The sequence below is a fragment of the Cyprinodon tularosa genome, unplaced genomic scaffold (genome assembly GCF_016077235.1).
Source record: "Cyprinodon tularosa strain WSP-4 unplaced genomic scaffold, ASM1607723v1 ctg14, whole genome shotgun sequence".
Lineage (NCBI taxonomy): Eukaryota > Metazoa > Chordata > Actinopteri > Cyprinodontiformes > Cyprinodontidae > Cyprinodon > Cyprinodon tularosa.
Genome location: NW_024038220.1, coordinates 1,308,512 through 1,330,132, shown reverse-complemented (window position 1 = coordinate 1,330,132; position 21,621 = coordinate 1,308,512). Strand labels below are relative to the sequence as shown.

At 38.2% G+C, this 21,621-nt stretch overlaps 2 protein-coding genes across 2 annotated transcripts; both read left to right on the top strand.

Moving 5' to 3' along the window:
* The first annotated feature begins 292 nt into the window (after window positions 1-292).
* retreg3 (reticulophagy regulator family member 3) lies at window positions 293-16,311 on the top strand. The gene is made up of 10 exons (XM_038278272.1): window positions 293-432; window positions 664-940; window positions 7,696-7,802; window positions 8,028-8,058; window positions 8,150-8,276; window positions 8,442-8,526; window positions 9,034-9,171; window positions 13,895-13,974; window positions 14,272-14,404; window positions 14,482-16,311. The coding sequence occupies exons 2-10, from the start codon at window positions 693-695 to the stop codon at window positions 15,024-15,026; spliced, it is 1,494 nt and encodes a 497-aa protein (XP_038134200.1). The 5' UTR covers window positions 293-432; window positions 664-692; the 3' UTR covers window positions 15,027-16,311.
* Window positions 16,312-16,819: 508 nt separating this feature from the next.
* Window positions 16,820-20,114, top strand: LOC119778864 (PSMC3 interacting protein). The gene is made up of 8 exons (XM_038278276.1): window positions 16,820-16,951; window positions 17,269-17,369; window positions 18,800-18,889; window positions 18,985-19,096; window positions 19,203-19,348; window positions 19,441-19,494; window positions 19,570-19,629; window positions 19,712-20,114. Exons 1-8 carry the CDS (start codon window positions 16,933-16,935, stop codon window positions 19,766-19,768), a joined length of 639 nt encoding a protein of 212 aa, XP_038134204.1. The 5' UTR covers window positions 16,820-16,932; the 3' UTR covers window positions 19,769-20,114.
* The last annotated feature ends 1,507 nt before the right edge of the window (window positions 20,115-21,621 follow it).

The window sequence follows — 21,621 nt, the reverse complement described above, 5'->3', positions numbered from 1 at the left end:
ATTATTCTATATAAGTGTGAGACCTGGATCACGTGTGACGTTTCAACTGATATTAGGTTCTCACAGACATTCTGGGAAATGTAGCCCTATTTTTGTTAAATTCTACAAAAACGCATATAGGTCAGTATTTATGTCTATTGTGATTTGGTGTAAACAATAAGCTTTTTCAATTTGTAGGAAAACACATTTTTACTCTAGTCTATAACTTGTGTATTTTATCTAAACCGTATTGTCTAATGGTGTTGGCCGGATCTGACAACTTATTTTGAAGAGTCTTAGCTAGATAAGATAATCCTACTTTACCTGAACGCAACATGACGCAATTGTTTCTCTGGATTCTGATTGGCGAGCTGTGCAGTTGGAAAAACAGGACACGCCATATTGACAATTTTTGAAGAGAGTGCTACATTTCTGGGTAGAAATGGCTAAATAGTAAGTGTCAGCTTCTTATGAAAAATGCGAAATTAGTCTTTTCATATATGGTCGTTTTTCATATAGAAAGGGGTCTAATTATATACCGTGAATACGATTTTTCGGCTGGTCTATCTCGCGGTGTTAGCCTCATCCGTTAGCGTCAGTGCTGTGAACGGATCGAGGCGCTGTCGTGCCTCATAAAGCGGTTTACCTCGTTCCAGTTCCCTTTATTCAATCTTTATTTTACAGGCTTTGTTTTATCAACGGGAGACTCTGAGATGTTGCACACGGGGGCAATGGGTGAGGCCTCCATGGAAGGTTGTTCCTACACCGATGGGTCTAGTATCTGCCTGCGGAGTCGTCCGAGCTCCAGTGAGAGAGACAGCCAGGTGCGGGCTGTCAGAGTGGCTCTTCTGTCCAAGCTGGGGCCCTACGAACCCGTCCTGACCTACCTACAGTCTGTTCTGGTGTGGGAACGACCTTTCCACAGTGTCCTTCTCTACATTGTTGTCAACATTGTATTCTGGTAAGTTTTCATCTCAATTATTAGTGTAGTTTTAGGTTAAGACCTATTTCCAGACATGCCTGCAAACAGGTGGTGCAAGTATTTCACCTGTCATTTTAAGTAAAAGGCAGAGCGGCTGTTCTATTTATGGACACACCAACGTGGTTAAATGTAGGATTATCTTCTTAACATTTTTTTCCTCATAGGTATCACAAGATGAAGTTAATTCCCAGTCTGAGTTTCACTTATTAAATCCAGAGACTTATGAGTTTGTAACTTCACTGTGATGAAATGCATTGAAGACTAGTATGTATTTAGAGTATGCAATAAACTTCCAAAGTGTGTTATTAGTAAAAAACAAAACATAAATCCATTATAAGTAGATGTGATTTATTGAAGGTTTTTTATTTGCTTTGGAGGGTTGATACTTGAATTGCAAATCCCACTGATATGGGACATGCAAAGAAAGCATGACTGGCCACAGTAGTGTTGGAGTACAGCCTTTCAGAGCTGAATAGATTTGGTCATTCCATTTTTCAAGGCGTTTCTGTTTTATTTTTGATTGAACACAAACTACAATGGAAAGGCAGCTTTAGTTTTGAGTGTAATATCAATAAGTCATACTTATTGCAAGATTCTTGATTTGTTTTTCATATGTAAATATCTGCAGCCAGAAAGTTCTTTCAATTAATCTTTAGGCTGAAACAACTAATCGGATTAAATGATTATTTAAATAATCATCAACTAATTTAGTAATCAGTTAATTGTTAAATGGAGAAAAAACATGCCTTTAACTGACAGAGGAACCCACTTAGAGCAATTATCGCCCAATCTCTAGATTGTCTGTGCTGGCCAAACTGTTTGAATCTCTTATAAACGAGCAACTCAAACTTTTTTTAACTGAGAACTCAATTTTAAACCCATTGCAGTCTGGCTTTCGACAAGGTCATAGTACAGTCACAGCTGTTACCACAGTCACAAATGACATTTTGAATGCTTTAGATAATAAGAAGTCTTGTGCTGCAATATTCATTGATCTTTCTAAAGCGTTTGATACAGTGGACCATGATCTTCTTTTGAAGCGATTACAAAGAATAGGCTTTAGTGATACTGTACTACGGTGGTTTTCAAATTACCTTAATGATAGAACGCAGTGTATTGTAATTGATAACTATACCTCAACATCATTAGAAGTTACAATGGGGGTCCCACAAGGGTCAGTTTTGGGTCCAATTTTATTTTCTCTTTATATAAATGACTTGGGTAAGGACCTAAAGACAGCAAAAGTGCATCTTTATGCAGATGACACTATTTTGTACACCACAGCTTCATCAGTGAATGCTGCATTTGCACAATTGCAGTCTGCTTTTAATCATGTACAAACATTTCTTATTGAATTAAAGTTGGTACTGAACGCTAAAAAAACTAAAACAATGACATTCACACATTCACGATCCTCACCTAACATTAGTGTTTCAACACAAGATGGCACTAAAATAGAAGGAGTATCATCTTACAAGTATTTAGGCATCTGGTTGGATGATAAGATGTCCTTTGGTGTCCATATTGAGAGCCTCTGTAAGAAACTTAGACCAAAGTTGGGTTTTTTCTTTAGAATGAGGAAGTGCTTTCCCTATCTTGTGAGGAAAAGGCTAGTTCAGAGCACATTCCTGTCAGTGCTTGACTATGGGGATACACTGTATATTCACTCCAGTTTATTCTTACTTAAAAAACTGGATGTACTGTATCACTCTGCCTTACGTTTTATCACAGGTGCATCAGCTAGGACTCACCACTGCACTCTCTATGAAACTGTACAGTGGTCTTCTCTTTACATGAGGAGAAAAATTCATGTACTGACTTTTATTGCCAAAGCCCTTATGGGTAAACTACCTTTATACATTTGTAATTTACTTTCCATTCGAGATAGTACTTACAGGACTAGGTCATCAGAAAAAATACTTTTACATACTCCATTTACAAGAACTGAACTAGGAAAAACAGCATTTTCATCATTTGCACCTAAAGCATGGAATGAACTTCAAGCCACTTTAAATCTTGAAGTACTTCCATCCATAAATTCTTTTAAAGACCTGTTAAAATCATCATTCACTGACAGATGCAACTGTTTTTGATTGGATGCCTTGTTTTCTATTTGCTTTTTGGTTGTATGTGTATGCCCAATCTTGTTGTGTTGTGTTTAATTTTGCCTAGATGATATGTATCTGTGGTTGTCTTGTCTCCTGTGGTTTTATGTTGATGTAACTTTTTAAGCCGCCTTCTTGGCCAGGACTCCCTGGAAGAAGAGTTACTTTAACTCAATGGGACTTTCCTGGTTAAATAAAGGTTAAATAAAATAAAAATAAAATAGTTGTATCAAATTGTAAAAATATATAAGAAACGTTTTGCATTAATTATAAAAAAAAAAAAAAAACATTTTCGTCTGCCAATATGCGCTATCAAGAACTCAAGTGGCAACATTTTAGTTTTTACCCTGGTTTAATTTCTTAAAAAATCTTCTTCAAGGATTTAATCGATTAATAAAATGACAGGTTGTGCTGATAGATTAATTAGCTGATGCAACAAAAGACAAAACAAAAATGTCAATGACAGCATTTAGTTTTTAATGTCCCCAAAAGTTCAGAAAAGTTTAATTTTTGAATATTGATATGATTTTTTTTTTTATGAAAAAAAAAAGGCAAAAAACTTGTCAACAAACCCCAATGTAGAAATGAATAGCTCACTGGGGAAATTCTACCGAAATTCTAATCCAACTTCACCTGCGAATGTCGATTTTTTTTAAATCGGTTTGCAAAGTAATCGTTAGTTGCAGCCCTACTTACTGTAAGGCTGACCAAAACCTGCAGCACTCTTTGGTGTAACAGTTAACGACTTTTATGATCTTTACTCAAAGCAGCACTATGAAGCTTAAAACAATCCCTGAGATGTGTAAATTAAATTGTGTTATAATTGCGCTGTAGATGCAAATTGCAAAATTGCTGTTGATTTATTTATTTATTTATTTATTTTTCCCTTGTAGGCAAAAAAGTTATATCATTCTTTTTTTTTATTATGGAACTAAAAACAATACACAGTAAAAACAGAATTAATAGATGGTAACACGGAAGAAAAAGGTCCCACTTTCCCTCCCACTAATGACAGCCGCCTCCAAACCCATCCGCAGGTGACAAAGACATACTCAGTTACAACTTCAAATGGTAACTGAGTATTATGAAGTATTGAGAGTAAACTTTATATAACATTGAATTAAATAGTGTACTAAAAACATTTATAAGGTTTTATCACATCCATGCAAAGAGCCTTTAAGCACTTATATATTTTTTTCTATAATTCTAGTGGAAACCATACATCTTGAATCCAAATGTGTAACAAACTGGGCTCAGAGTAACAAAACAAAACAACAACATCACATTACATTTGTCTGATATCTGTAAATGATTATAGATGCCAAACATAAAAAAGGGTTTCTCTGTTTTGCCTTACAAGAGAAAAAACAACATCATAAACATTTCTGATTGGGTATCTTTGTCTAGATTTTATTATTTAGTGTGTTTATTTCCAGGATAAGTAACAGAAAATGGTTTAATGTTGCTTTATTGAGCCAGGTTTCATAAAAGAGTGTGCCTCTCTCTACTTTTCAATGAAAGTCACTCAACATTTGTATGCTGGCTTTTAAAGTGGATTAAAAGTAGGGATGGACAGTTACTTAATTTGCATATATATTGCAATTTTATTCAATGATGGGAAAATTAAATTTCTGATATATTAATATATATTACAGTCTGTGTGTAAACATTTGTCTCCGAGCGATGTTCCGGCTTTAATTTGTTTTTACTTAAAGAAAATATTTTAAAAATGTTGCATTGCAAGCATTTCATAAACATAACAAAATAATAGTGATAAGTTTTTACAGGAAGCTGTTATTGGCATTCTTGGCCATCCCTCGGATGCTTTTATAACGCTTATATCAATATAAAAATTATATTGTATAAACTGAAATTAACCCTTTAAAGCCTGATCCAAGAATAAAACAAAACAGAAAATTACTTTTTTTGTTTTTGTTTGAAGTCCTTATTTGGCCTTTTAACAAAATATGTAAAAAGAAAAAACAGAAATACATTTTTGATATTAATAATTTATTACTATCCGATAAGTCAAGATTATTTTTTGTGTAGTCTTCTGCCCTCTGTTATCAGGTATATCTGATTGTGTACAATAGGATTTGCAGCAAAATTTTTACCATTAAATTATGCAAAAGGTGTTAGACGCAAAACATTTCAGAAACCGTATGTATCAAATATGATACATTTGGCATTACAGGGTTAAGAAATATATCATAATATACCGTATTTTCACGACTATAAGGCGCACTTAAAGGTCTTTTTTTCCCCTCAAAATGTGCGGTGCGCCCTATGGTGCGGTGCGCCCTATGTGTGTTGTAACTGCGACTTTTGAGACCACCTCATTGAGGAGATGATGAAAGAGTGGCTGAATGTAAGGAGACCAGCTGTTTTTTTTCCACTCATCACCATTAATCTGTGACTCCATGCGTGCCCATCTCACAGCTGATGTGAAAAACATGGGGAAACAAATTAACCCTGTGCTCGCTGTTCAACCGCTCGACATCGGTGTGAACCGGACCCAGCAGGTGCAGCAGAAGCAGCGAGTTTACATGCAAAGTCAATGGTTGACGCGCGTATAGGTGCAGCAAAAGGTCCTGCAGCTCGTTTTGAGCCGCAGGTGCAGCACGTCGGGATCGTTTAAGCATCTGACGCACCGCCAACGCGCTGCTGCTGCTCGAGATGGAAAAATTGAAGTTTTGCTGCTGGACGCGCCGCATCAACCAATCAGAGAAGCTGATCTGGGAGCTGCCAGCGAGACAGACACAGCGCTCTGATGACATATGATATTAAATGAAAAAGGCTGGATAGATGAGGAGATGATGAAAGCGTGGCTGAGGGAGGTGTAGCCTATGTGAGGAGACCAGGTGTTTTTTTCCACGCATCACCATCGCTGCGTGCCCATCTCACAGCCGATGTGAAAAAAAAGGTGAATCAATGAACGCTGTGCTCGCCATTATCCCGGGGGGTCTGACAAAGGAACTTCAACCTTCCAACATCGGTGTGAAGCGCCCGTTCAAAGTAAGGCTGCGAGCGGCGTGGGAGCGATGGATGGCCGACAGAGACCACAGTTTCAGGATAAGTGGAAGGCAGCGCCGGGCAAGTTACGCCACCGTTAGCGGATGGATTGTAGATGCTTGGACTAACGTGTCTGCTGGCTCTGTTCTTCAAGCTTTTGCAAAAGCCGGCATTATTTCTGAGGAGCTGCGCTGCACGGAAAGTGACTGACAGCGAAGAAGGGGAAATTGGCATGTCTGATTTAGTGCAGCTGTTTAATTCAGAAACAGAGGATGATGACTTTGATGGGTTTGATTAATACTTTGTAATAAATACATGAATAAAGCACAATCATACTCAGTATTGCTCCCGCTCTATTTTTCTACCTGAAAACTTAATTCAACAGCAGCCTCTGGGCGCGTCTCCTCCTCTTCACCGCGGTGGCTGGCAGGTGTTTTTTCATCTAAATAATCTTAATCTTGCAGCTATATTTGCTGTGATCAGTGGGAATAAAGTAGTTTTAATATGTTTTTAAGTGAGAAAGTCCACCTGAAAACTTCATAATTGCAGTCAGTTCATCCAGATTATCTATTTCTGTCGGAGGCGCTCAGACCCCCACATACCAGCGGTACACCGACAGTAGAAATCCTTTCGTTCACCGCGGCTGCTGGCAGGTGTTTTTCATCTAAATAATTTAAACTGCAGGCACCAGGATACCGGTAATAAAAGCGAACATATTCTGTCGGCAGGTTTCAGGATTTTAAGTTAATTTAGGAGTGACCACAGCGCTGTGTCATCTGCGATGTGTCTGTCTCACGGCCAGCTGCCAGGTTTGATTAATACTTTGTAATAAATACATGAATAAAGCACAGTCATACTCAGTTTTGCCCCCGCTGTATTTTTAAATACGCAGTAGAGGTATTTAAAGGTAGTAGAGGACATGTACCTGTATATAAAAAACGCGCCCTATAGTCCGGTGCGCCTTATGTGTGTGTTAAATACAGAAATGGGACACATAACTGAGAGTGCGCCTTTTAGTACGGTGCGCCTTATGGTCGTGAAAATACGGTAGTAGGTTTGGGCCATAATGTTTAACCCTACTAAAAAAACTAGCTATAAAAAATTAGCTTTAAGAAGTGTCAATACTTAGTTTTGGAGAAAGTTAAAAATAAAAGTCTGTTTCCTGAAAATGGATCAAAAATATTTATTTCCATCTACCACTTTAGCTGGACAATCAGATGTACCCCATTCTTTAACTGTGATTAAGGGGTAGAAAATGGCCCCCATGCTGCACTTTGAACCCCCAATCTGTTGGCTTTTGCAGCGCGGCCATGAAGGGTCAATATTAGGGAAAAGTCTCAGGCAATCCTTCTCTGGTCCAGTGAGCTCTTGTCTCTTAAAATGTATTTTCCTCATTATAGATTCTGTTTCCATTTTTTTTTTTTGGACATAAAAGTATGATATTTTTGGCTAGGTCTAAAACAGTTTATTTCTTGTGATTCAAAGGAACAGAAGGGCGACCCTTAAGGGTTTTGTGGTCCGGTGAACTCTGAACATAGCTGTTCAATTATGCAACTTTCTACATTCAGGCTTCTCTGAATTGTTTGTTTGGGATTTTCTGTCTGATTTTCCCGGCAGGTTCTTTGCTTTGACTTCACTGCGTTTGCTGTTCCTGCTGGCGACAGGCCTGGCTGTGCTTGTATTTGCTGATACCTGGAGGAATAAGATCTGGCCAGAAATTAGAGGTGCTTGAATCTTTATTTATACAAAATATGTTTACACAATTTAAACAGACTTTAAGGGTACATTTATATTATGGATACGTTTTATTATTCACAATAATACAACATTTTCTTACAGACTCCACAGTTTTGAGTCTAGCTAGCATCACATTTCATTCATATAGACATATACAAATTTTAACATGAAACATTTAAGATAACTTTTAAATGTTTTCTTTCTACCCACAGTCAGAAAGTTGGAAGAAACAGAAAATGAGAGGTTTGTTTTACTTTCCACAGCTAATTTCTAGGACTGTTATTTTTCGCTGCATCCGTTCAGCTCTTAATTTTAAAGCATTGTGTTTATCCAGCTGGGGTCTGGTGCAACCCGGCATCCTCAGTGTGCCTGAACTGTGCCATCACTTAGCAGAGGTCTTGGTCAGTTCGTCCATTTTCACATCCAGCATGGTGGAATACAAACGACAAAACCCTGGCAATGTGAGAATCACACAGAATCTACAATAACTTCATAAATAAATTCTTTATCACCTTTACAGGCATGTTTCTTTCAATAGTTATCCATCCAGATAATTTAAATCTCTGGTGGTAAACATTTTGTTGGGTCTCTGACCTTAAACAATACATGTCTTGTTTTTCTGACAGTTCTGTGTCCTGATCTGTGGAGTTTTCTCCTGCTTGGCTATGATTGGATACTACATTCCTGGATTGGTGCTCTTCTACTTTGCATGTGAGTCCCAGTAGCTTAACCAGTTCTGACTACAGACCCACGCTCTATTATAAGGCTGTGTTTGCAGGTAATTTTAGCCTGAAGAGTGATTAAAAATGCATGGGTGATGAAATCAGATCTGTGGGGCCCCTGGTACCAGGGCCCGGTCTGTGAGGTGATTAAAGCTGGGATGAGACATACAAGACGGGAGCAAGAGAGGGCAGCCAGCTAGGTAGGAAGCTAAGGAGGTCAGACAAAGAGTGGGCTAATCTCCAAACCTTCTACTGGTGTGCTGCAAAGCTCAGCAGTGAGGACCAAGCCGTAACAGCTTGTTTGTTATGCCTTACCTCCCTCTACAACAGTTTGTCACTTTACAGAGTCTAATAGGCATGTGATTATCCACACAGTCTGCAAAGTAAATCTGTTCAGATCTAAATTTAAATCCTCAGAACATTACTCTGTGTCACATGAACTGAAAAGAAAGATCCGCTCCTGTAATTGCTGGTGACATTTTTCTTTCTGCTTTAGTGTTGGCCTCTCTACTCGCCCCTCTGGCTGCCTATCACCGGGTCTTTCAGCATCTGTATGTCAGGCTGGAGCCAGTCCTGCAGCGGCTGGACTTCAGTGTTCGTGGATATATGATGTCAAAGCCCATTGATAATCAGTGTAAGTTAAACATGCATTTTTATTCATAAATTAAAAGCCTTAAAGCCATAAAGCTATTTAAAGTTGTAGGGAAATCATATAATAAATGTCAAATCATTCTGGCTTAAACATGTATATAAATGTACTCTTTATCAGACGATATTTTCCAAAATGTAGAAAATTCTATAAAAAAAAATATGTCTTTAAAATCTGTGGGTTTTGGTTGGGCCAGTTAATTATACATCAGCTTGTACACCTAAATTTGTATCATATATATTAACTGTCATCTGTCAATCAAATTCTTTCGGTCATGGCATCTGGATTCAGATTTCATAGCTAATACACGCAACGGTTGAAATAAGAAATAAGGATAATTTCCTTTCCCATTGAGTTCCGTACCAGTGTTCACAGGGATGGACGTCAGTGTCTTCAGCAGGCGTATAACTAACAGAACTGGCAGCGTTGTGCGAGGCAAGGGCTCAAACATGTACGGCTGTAAGCCTTCTGCACCAAACCAAGCTTCTGCCGCCCTGGCGTCCTCTTCCACAACAACTTCGTCCCCGCTTTCCTCCTCTAAATAAAAAATGTATGACGGAGGAGACTCATCCATGACCTCCGACACAAAACTCTCCTCCTCTAGCATGTTTCCGCTGTCCATAGCGTTCCTTTACAGTGTAGTTTCACCAATTTAGTGCTACTTGGTCCCAATGTAATTTCCCTTTGGGAACCTACTAGCACTAAGTTGCTAACTGGTTAGCAAGATGCTTCCGAGAAACTGGCCACAATCAAACATGCTTGCGAATCTTCCGCCACAACAATCCTGCCCCCTTGATAAACGACCGATCACATTCACTTTATTCACTCTCATAGGCGAAGCGTTTACACTCCAGAGCAGAAGGTGGCGGTACTGCGACCAAAGCCAACCACCAGTACTAAACAAGAAGAAGCAGCGAAGCAGCGTAGCCGGGTGTAGCAGAAAAAAATCAGTTGTTGTGGAGAATTGTGTGGGTATGGCGAGTGGGAAAGAACAGGAGTTGGAAGACGCACCAGCAGCACTTTATAGGTCTGCTGTATGGGACCACTTTGCATTTAGAGTGACCTACGATGACGGCGGAAAGAAAGTTGTGGATAAAAGTGCAACAGTGTGCAAGCATTGTGCAACACGTTTTGTTTATGCTAACAGCAACATGACCAACATGTCAGGCTAACAATCAACATGAACCGAACCGAACTGAAAACCGTGACCACGGAACCGCGAACCAAACCATGGATTTTTTTAACCGTTCCACCCCTACTGTTTCCTTTCATTAGTTGAACCAGTAAGATCAGGGCTGTGTGTGTTTCAGAGCTCTAAAACTATGATGTTAATTCTGCAAAAAAGACACATGTTGGTCAAATCAAATTGAGGCTTTAAACTTAAATCTGCTGTGGAACAAATCTTTTTAGGCATAGGTGAAGGTTTGCTGCAACTTTATTGGATTAGTCCAGGTTTATCAGCAAAAAGGTGAACAGCATTGCTTAACGGCTCTTTTATTTGTCATAAGTTCAACTCGATATAATAGACGCAGTTTTCCACTGAAGTGGCCCCACTCTCAGATTGGAGTCTTGTTTGAACCTCTTCTATATGAGGTCACAAATCTTTTTTAATGTGACTACAGTGGGAAAAAATAGAGGCGGGTTGGATGCAATTCAAAGTCACTTTCCATCAACGTTTATCACAACTTTGCAGCAGACACAAGTGAAAGCAGTCAGTAACAATATAGTGGGATGGACTGCAGCTTCAGCAGCATCGCTCAGAGGACTGACAGTGAAATGTTAGCCCTCATTAATATATGGAGCGAAGCCTATTGAGGTCTGATAGGAAGGTTCGTATAGCAGTCGTTTGGATGCACAGCTGTGCAAAGCTTGTGTACAATCCTGAAAACGCAACACTTTACAAAGCTGAGGAGGTTACCCAGCATGCAGTAATCTGCCCCTTTCTGCAAGGCAATACAACACGCTGCTATAAGTGTATTGAGCAATGAGAGGAGGGGTGCTAACATGATTGTCAACATTTTAGAGTTCTGTGCAGTTTTTAACATCCTTACTGGCTTTGTCCTCGCAACAAAGCATACCTCTGTGCTGAGCTGTTTGCCAAAACAGTAGTCATGAAATGCTAGAAAACAGTTTCACTCTTTTATTCACGCATTAACCTCCAAGCCCTCACTGACATATTAAATGGCTTTTTGTTCAACAACACTTCAAACTACATGTGTTTCTTTCATGTTTCCCGGACCAAAGCATGCTGAACATGACAGCATTGTTATTGTTTGGAGCTACAAGCTGTTCTAACTAGAGTCAAATTAAGGCAACATTTTCAAAGTAAATAACCTTGCAATATTGTTAGTTTTCAGGGGGAAAAATTTAAATTGAGCATTAAGGACAGCAGGGGAAACATAGTCTCGGTTTTAGTGGAAAGAACTCTTAATGCTTCAGTTTATTAAGACATGGTTAATATTATAGCCCTGACTCTGTTTCAACAGTTCCGGAAAATGTTCCCTCCAGAACATGTTGGTGGAGCATTGGAGCGCAGAGCGGCTTTCAATTCAAAGGCTTCGCTCCGTCTTAATTTAAATTCATGTTTGACTTAAAACTTAGCCAATGCCTATGCTGTAGTCTGTGCCTATAATCTGTTATGGTCTGTTTCAAGTTTACCGAGAAGAGGATTGCATATTGTGTGATTAAAAAGTGGGATAAAATATCATAAAAGCATACACTAACTATACTTAACAATACAGAGTGGGTTTACATAAAGTGATCATTGTGGTAAGAGCCTGTCTTTGAAAATGGATCGCATGCACGCATCATACGCTGTTGTCTCATTTGTAATGGGATCCGAAGTAACCTTTTTTAATGTTGTCTAGCAAAATAAATGGATAATTAAATAGCAAACATGGGGCAACATGAATGGAGTGAGCTGGGAAACTGCAATAATTTAACAGCAAGTTAAATAAGACGATACACATTATCTGTCACATCATTAAATCAAACGCCGTGTGTCCCAGGGCCCTGGCATGATTACATGAAGGAAAAATGTTAGAAAATGCCTTCTCCTGAAAATTTGAGTCAGCATGGAGCGGTTTCGCCCGAGTGGCAGAAAAATTAAGGTGAGCGCAGAGTGGATTTTGAGCGCAGCTTCCTGGCGAACCTTTGAGCAGCGGAGAGGATGAGCCAACATCCTCCTGAGCGGGAATTGCGTTGCGCACCACTCCATTCACATGCATCACAGAAAGTCTTTGTGGAAATGATTAGGCAGTTTTAATCTGAAAAGGTGGGGCATCACAGCTATAAATAGGGGTGATTATTGGCATGGGTGTTGAAACACGATACTTGTCATTATACTTGGGTCACAATACGATATTCACACAATATTGTTATATCACTGTCTATTGCGGTGTTTTTCCCAGCTATCAGAATTAAATGTAGAAATAAAAAAGCCAGTGTGCTGTGTATGTTCATCAGAAGATTCTGATAATTTATTTATTTTCGTGTCCATGATGTTCGGGGTGTGAGTCAGTACACGTCTTCCACTGTGACTGCCTGAACTACAGATATGGCGCTGAGCCGCAAAAGGACAGCTATATCTGCCAGACTAGCAGTGCAGAGGCAGCCCATTTTCTGTCATTGTTTTTTTATTTTTTTTATCGATACTAGGAACTAAAAGAGCGATATTATATCAGGTAGCCGAAAATCACGGTATATTGCTAATTTTTTATTTTTTTTTTCCCCCACACCGCTAGCTGTAAAGCATATTATTTGGAATGGTATGCCAACAAATGTGGTTTCCATAAAATAACATTTTACAACACTTTATGCAATACACTGTATTAAGGTTGGGCGATATGTCAGTTTTCCCTGTAATATTCGTCAGTTTATCAAAAGGTGATGGACGTTATATTCGTGCCGGTGATTTTGTGAGCAAAGGGAAGCACATCTTCTGCATCGCTGGTAATATTATCTCCACTCACAACCCAATACTGTGCACATGTTTGTTTTCTTTTGTCCAGTGGGAAGAGTTTCCTTTTTTCCTGTTCTGATATATTATGATACATTATAGCTTTTTTTTTTAATCATTATTCATCTTTCTGAATGTGCAAAATCACACAGACTTAAAAAATGGGTGGATAATTGTTGATATTTTCCATACAGCCCTGTCATGGTCACACTCGGCCCATATTCCTGGACTCCCCTATTCATTTAAATGGTGTTAGGACTTTGCAATTCTCTCTTGCAATGGATCAGGAGGTTAATATTGATGGGTTGAATTAAAATCTCTTGGTAATCAGGACAAAAATGAAGTATATTGTAAATTCATAATTTACGCTTCAGTGCCATCTAGTGGTTCAAACCACATGTTTCATTCTGAAGAATGAGGCTTTCTCCTGTCTTCCTGTGTTGATGTACAAGGAATGGATTTATTTTCATTTTATAACAGTTAAATATATGTGTTCAATGCATTTGGAAATGTGCATATTTGGGATAAATATGCAGGAGAAAGAATTTACAGAAAGTAAGGCCTAATTTATGAAGTGAAAGAAAAATGATTCTTGGTTTTCTCCTGTTTTCTGAACTAAAGGTGTGATATTTTATCTAAAACAGAACATAAATGACATTTTCTTAACATTCTAAAAATGTACTTTCTGCAGTGACTCTACACTATTGATTTAGTGAGAATAATCAGTTGCTCTTTCTGCTGTGTTTGCAGTCCTGCGAAGACCTTTACGTGGTGCAGCCTCAGACGAAGCAAGCGACAGTGAGGAGGAGCTGGCTGCATTTTGTCCAAAAGTAAATCTGTTAGCCTTCCAGACCTTCTCAGTATTACTATTGAAACTAGTGAACAGGAACAAATACGTAGTTTCTGCTTTATGTGCTCAGATATTTGTTTGCTTTTGATTAACATCAATATAGTTAAAAGAAAAATGCAGAAAACATGTTTTTACCTTCTTCTTTATCTGTTTAAACTACATACTGTTAAGTATTTATAACAAACAGGAATTGAAAGTGACAGTTTATTAGGATTGTTACTTGTAACTAAGTAATTCACATTGAAAAGTATTTATCTCCTTTTCCTGTCTCCTCCAGTTTGATGATGCTGATGCTGCCAAAGAACTTGCACTGACTGATTCAGAGCACTCTGATGCTGAGGTGTCCTATACAGACAATGGAACCTTTAATCTTTCCCGGGGTCAGACGCCGCTCACAGAGGGCTCTGAAGGTACGCTTTCAGTTTTCATTCTATCTCGTCAATCCATTTTCTTTCCTCTCATTTCTTTTGGTCTCGTTTTCTCTTAGACCTTGACAGACACAGTGATGCTGAGGAATCTTTTGCTCAAGATCTCCCAGACTTCCCGTCCATAAACCCTGACGCCACTTTAATGGATGATGATGACGACACAAGCATTGGGCTTCCCAGTCTGGGCCCGTCTGGCCTGGGGAGTCATCGCGCCTCAGTGTTAGACGTGGATGCACATCTGGACTCCGACCAGGAGGAACTGGATGCAGAACTCTCCCTCAGCGGCCTCCCATCCGCCTCAGATTTCAGTGGAGAGTTGGCCGGAGCGATTGCCAGCAACATGATCCAGGCAGCAATCGCCGGGGCGTTGCAGCCTCGGCCTCCTCCCACCCAGCGGAGACAAGCCCACCCTAGATCTGTGTCCCACAGAAGCTACCGCAAACAGTCCAGCTCTGAGTTTGACACGGACTTAGACGCAGAAGACTTTGAAATGCTGGACCAGTCTGAACTGAACCAGATGGATCCGTTTGGAGGAGGGGGGGCAAGACGAGGCGAGAGTCAGGGTTCTAATTTCTTAGCGAGCCTTCTTGGTAAACCACAGTGAAGAGCGTGTGCTGCTGTGCGTGTGCGATAGTCTAAAATTGACCAGCATAGAAAACAACTTTAGTTCCAGCTGTCCTGCTTCTGGTAGGCAAATATTTCTCACTGTGAAGTATTATATATTTTTCCCATTTTTATTTACCATTCCTGGTCTACTCTGATCAGCGAGAACTTATTTAATTTGTAGGCTGAGCAATAGGAAATACAACCACAAAATAAAACACAGTGTGACATTTGATAAAGTAGCAATATCAAAGTCAATAATTATACTCTTAAAAACGTACAGGAGTGCCCATTAAATCTTTTCTACTTTTAATTCAAGACAAACAGGGCTATTTAACATAGGACCAAATATGACATTCCTGTTGCTTGAGCTGTGCCATGTTTGACACTGATATTCTGGAAAACATTCAATGTTCAAGATTATTTCATTATTTTGTCTTTTAAGAGAAGATATTTCATTTTAGCTTCTTAACAGGACTTTATTATAGGAGGTGAATTTGTCTGATTTCTGCAAGTTTTCAGAGCTTTACTTGGGTTTTTAAACTCTTGCTTTCCTACTGATGCTGTAGAACACATCTTTATTTGTTTTTTTTTTTTATCCCAGACTAAAGTCTTAAAGAGAGAAAAGTATTTTTTTTAATTAGCTAGGATTTTTTTTCAAATGCAAAAGAGATCCGTGATTAAATCCCCAATTGTTTTTATCTCCCTTCCCCTCTGAATAACCCTTCTAAACATGCAAGGGTAATATATTACATCTTGTCCTTGTGTGTTCATTTGGAAATATGTTTACATCAAAATTGTATAAAGATTGAGCTCATATTTTTTAAAACTTTGGTACATCGAGGTTTAAAGTGATATTCGTAAAGATCTGTCTGATTTATCTGTGTGTTGGGGAAAATATGGCACTTTAAATCTGAAAAACTCACAGGGATTTATTTAATCTTAATTGCTGTTTATTAGTTAAAACAAAAAGCAGTTTCTTTTATTTTTAAAAGATTAATCTTATCTGAAACATTTTTTGTGCTTCAAACAAAAAACAGCTGGATCCTAATTTAAGTAACTGAAGTAGAAAATGAATGCACTGATGGATAGCAAGGAGGATTTTTGGGGGTTTGTTAGACTTGGGTTTTAATGTTTCTCCAAGCTGCTCTATGAGAAGGTAAATCTTCAGTTTTAAGTGTTCTCTAGTCTGCTAAGTTAATGTGCATAGAATTGTATTTTCTCTGTATCTGGTTTTGATATACTTTGAAGTGCAACATACATTGAATAAAATGTTTGGAAATACATTTCTCTTCTGGATTATTATACACAATATACTAATGAATATCAATAAAGGTGGAAATGGTTTTAAATCCACTGGTAAACACGATCATATGTATGCATACAAACACATTTACTGATGGAGAAATTTTCTACTAGTAGTTTTATTTTTGTCTGACAGTAAAAAGTAATTAGTTTCTAATGTCTTATGTTTTTTTATATATATTTATTACATCTTTCTCATGTTTTGTTATTAAATATAATATCACTTTATGTCTGCAATATCAAAGAAAAGTGTGGAGCGTTGATAGGATTAAACTATTTTACTCCAGGGGGCGCTGTTGTCAAAGTACATCAGCTTTGAGATCACCTGTGACAAGATGTCTCACGACTTTTTATTTTCTTTTTACTTATTAAACGCTTAACATTCTAAGACGGACCCAACAAGTAACACATTTTGGTGGAAAACATGTTTGGTACACAATCATAATGTCACGGTATATTCACAGTCTTTCAACCGAAGATTTTAAACCAGCGGACTGAGTTGAAAATAAGTTTGTAGTGATACATCTGTTTAAATAGTTAATCTTTTCTATGACGCAGTTTTTCCGCGAAACTTAAGCTGGGAAGCTAAAGTGAGCCCGAAAATGAGCAAAAAGGATAACGGTAAGGTTGAATAAACTACGTTTTTCGGTCGTAGTTAATTTTAATTCAAGACAGCTATGTGTTTGGAGTTTAACGTGTTGGTATTTTACAGGAAGTAGAGTTAAAAGCGCAGCAAAGTTAGGATTAGACCGATGCTAGCTAACATGGATACGCTTCTTGCTAACCTAGACAGCAGAGTTTAATGATTGTCTTTGATATACAGATACATGTCATATGAAATGAAATGATGTCGAGCAAAATTCCTACAGTAAACGTGCTGTAAATCTACTATGATGGTATTGCCTTAAAATCAATTTTCTCTGCTTTTGTCATCACAGGAGCGTCTGTGATCCTGGCTTATCTAAATGAAAAGAACCGTCCTTACAGCGCTCAGGATGTCTTCTGTAATTTACAGAAGCAGCATGGGTTGGGAAAAACTGTGAGATCTGCTCTTCATTCATTCTTTTCTTATTCGGATCATTTTGGATCATGCTGATTATACGGAAGATGATTAAAGCCACTGGGGAGGAAAAAAGTGAACTGATTTTTAAACATTATTTCAGTTTAATATGGGAAAAAAAGTCACAATTCTGACTTTAGTCTCAGAATTCTGACTTTAATCTTAGAGTTCTCACCTTTTTCTCAGAATTCTGATTTTTTTTCTCAGAGTTCTGACCTTTTTCTTAGAATCATGACTTTTTTTCTCAGAATTCTGAATTTTTTTAATCTGAATTCTGACTTTAATCTTAGAATTTTGACTATAGTCTCAGAATTCTGACTTTAATCTTAGAGTTCTGACCTTTTTCTCAGAATTCTGACCTTTTTCTCAGAATTCTGACTTTTTTTCTCAGAATTCTGACTTTTTTTCTCAGAATTCTGACTTTTATCTCAGAATTTTGGATCTTAGTGTAGATGGGCACCATGAAGGAAGAGATGTGGCGCACTCAGCTTCACTGACAAAGATATGAGTTGTTTGAGAGGGCCAGTAACACATTGGTGGAAAATGATGGAATTAAGTGACTTTTTACGTGCTCAAGGCATCCCCGGTGATGCCATTTCATTAATGGAAGAGAAGGTGATTAAAACAAGAGAGATAGCTTAGTCTCTAAAAAAGACATGGCTACGGCTTGGTGCTAACATGTTTGTTAGCTGTCAGAATTCAGCCAGAAGTCTGAGAAATAAGTCAGAATTCAAAGAAAAAAGTCAGAATTCTTCCTTTAATCTCAGAATTCTGAGTTTTTTTCCCCCCAGTGTTAAACTGAAATAGAATTTAAAAATCTGTTAACTTTTTTTTTTTTTTCAGCGGCCCTAATCCTCTTCCATATGATTATAACGTTTATGCAAAAAAAAAAGGTTTCCATTAATAAAAGTTAAGTCAAAAATATTAGATTTTTCTGTGGCTTTTTTCATTAAATACGGTACGGTTTAAGAAAATAAATGCAAATAAAGTTGTTGCTATTAGACAATCATAAATCTTAAGCAAACTGTAGCAGCTTGAAACTGATTTAAAATGTCTACATTTTCAATCACTTGGATTTTATCCCTTTAAATGTTGGTATTATTTGCATGATTGGTTTTTACAAAAAACAAACAAAAATAACACCAATGAATGACATCTGATAAATTTGAAAAGGTTAGTGCTTTGGTGTTTTGAGCTTTAGATAGGCAAAGATTGGATTATTTTAATGTCATACCAGATACTATCTTTGGATACCTTTGTTTTTTTTAGATTTAAATTGGGTTTTGGAGGAGATTAATAAGGCATTTTTTGAAATGTCCAGATGGCAGTAAATCTGTTGTAGACAAAAGGTACAATTTCTTTGAATGTGTTTTCTATGTAACCTGATTGTGAATAAATTGCTCCACCAGGCAGTGGTCAAAGCCATGGAACTGCTGGCTCAGGAGGGAAAGATAAAGGAGAAAATCTACGGCAAGCAAAAGATTTACTTTGCAGATCAGGTTAGTCTATAAATATATAATGTTTTACTGCTTTGGGTTTGAAGATGTGCAACCTTCTGCCATCTGAATCTCACCTTTACTGATCTCACCTGCAGTCTCAGTTCAGAGATGTGAACGATGCAGACCTTAAAGCCATGGATAAACAAATTTCAGAGCTCAGTGCGGAGGTGCAGACTTTAACACAGAGCTGCAAGCAGCTAGATACAGGTAGACGACTCAACAGATTCAACCTGATGTTTATCTTATAATGCTGTTTGATCCAGTAAGCGAAATGCATTTTTTTGAGAATATGTTTGCTCCTGTGTTATCACAGAACTGAAGGAGCTAAACAGCTCCCTCACAACAGAGGAAATGAGGGCAGAAATCCAGGAGCTGAAAGCGGAGTGTTCCGGGTACAGAGCGCGTCTGGAGAAAATAAAGTCGGCTACTAATCACGTCACGCCAGAGGAAAAAGAGAAGGTGTTTACCTTCAGAAAACATCAGCTAATCTCTTACTTTGGTAGCTGTTCTGTATTTCTTTTACAAAATGATATGCTTGTTTTAATTCACAGGTTTATAAAGAGCGGGATGTTTATGTGAAAGAGTGGAAAAAGAGGAAGAGACTGGTAATGCATTTTTTTAGAATAAAGCCTTTTAAAATCAAAAAGCATAAATTTAATAGGTTTTTTTTGTCACCTCAGGCTTCAGACATGATGAATGCCATCCTAGAGGGATATCCAAAAAGCAAAAAAGAGTTCTTGGTAAGCTGAGAAAACAAAGTAATCAATTTTTTTTTGCCAAAAATGTCCGTCGACCTTCAATAGTTCTGTTATTGTTCTGCAGGAAGAAGTGGGAGTGGAAACGGATGAGGACTGTAAGGTGGTTTTTCCCAACACCTGAAGAAAACCGCTACACAACCCATGAAAGACTGAATCAGACATCAGAGCCTCAGAGGAAACCTTATTTAGAAACGTTCTTTGAATAAATACGTTTAACCGTTTGCAGCATGTTTGTACATCAGTATTAGCTGAACTCTCCATATAAATGTTTCAGGCCTGTGATCTAAGAGGCAACAGTGTTTTTTTTTTTTTTTCTTTTAAAGCCATAAAAGCATCCGAGTTCACGGTAAATATGTCAACATATAAATATTAAGAGTTCTTGTACGTATTTAAGCTGTTTAGAACTGTTTATTTGTCCCCATTTTATAAACAGAATGTTTCCATTTAATTTAAAGTTCATGATCACATCTATCACAATACTTAAGTATAAATAAAAGTTTTTATGTTAATTTCACAGCTGAGTTTGTTTTCTATAGTTTGAACTTGCACTTTTCTTCCTTAAAATTAAACTTCATCATCATGGGGAATGATGGCCTAGTGCAGAGGTCTTCAACAGGGGGTCCGCGGAGGTACTGCATGGGGGTCGCGGAAGTCTTGGTTGATTACTTTTTTTAGTATTCCCTCCTGCAATTTTTTGCACTAATTAAAATGTCTTTAAATACACATTAACATGAATTCAACACACTTAAGGAAACATAAATTGAAGCAAAAGATGTCCTTCAGTCATCAATGCTCACATTTAGCGACACACAGGGGCTCTTTCAAACTGGGCACCATTTCATTCACAACACCTGTCCCATTAACCAGGAATCAGAATCAGAAATACTTTAATAATCTCAGGGAGAAATTACTTTCGTTACATGACTCCATATCTAATAGAGTGACTATAGGACCAGTTTGATATAAAACAATTTCATACAATATATATAATTCGGGGGTCCCCGCTCCATCTCGCCATCAGTTAGGGGGTCCTTGGCCTCAAAAACGTTGAAGACCCATGGCCTAGTGGTTAGAGCAGTGCGCTTGTGCTCTGAGAAGGTATCAAGTACCTGGTTTGATCCTCACAGCCTGCACTCTGGGTCATTGAGCAAAGCGCTTAACCCCACACTGCTCCCCCCAGTGGCAGCCCACTTTTACCCAAGGGAATGGGTTAAATGCAGAGTGAATTTCTCGAAATAAAGTGTTAGCATGTTAGCAGAGTAACTCACACAGACAACAGGGGATACTGTTGTACATCAACCAGTTTCCTTCAGACTGGTGCCCTTTTATTTAAACAGACACAGGTGCATTCATTCCGTCACTAATTAGGTCACATGAAACTGCAATAGGATTGCTTGGTTCCAAAATAAAAATAAACATCAAATGAAAATGAGAGCACAATATTTATAAATCTCAACATAAAGTTCAACCTACCATGTCAATAACTGCCAACTGTGTTTTTAAGATTCAACTGTAAATTACAATCAGCAATTATACTTCATGAGAACATAGAAGGAGGGCTGCACAGTGGTGCAATGGTTGCAGGTTCTGGGTTCAATTCCTGTTCCAGGGTCTTTCTGCATGTTCTCCCTGTGCATGCATGGGTTCTCCGGTGTCCAAAAACTTGACTGTTACCGGTAGGTTACTCGGCTTCTCTAAATTCTCCCTAGATGTGTGTGAATCATTGTCCGGTTTGCCTCTCTGTTGCCCTGAGATAGACTGGCGACCGGCCCAGGGTGTACCTTTCCTCTCGCCCGTAGACAGCTGGAGCACCAGCGACCCCAGCAGGGATATGGGTGATAGAAAAAAGATGGATGAAATGGAGAACAGTCAACTTCGTAAAGTAGAACTCATGGTACTTGTATTAGAGTTTAAGTATCTAATAAACATACCTGGTTAGTTTGAAATGTTCAAGTAACTGAAAGTAATACAGCA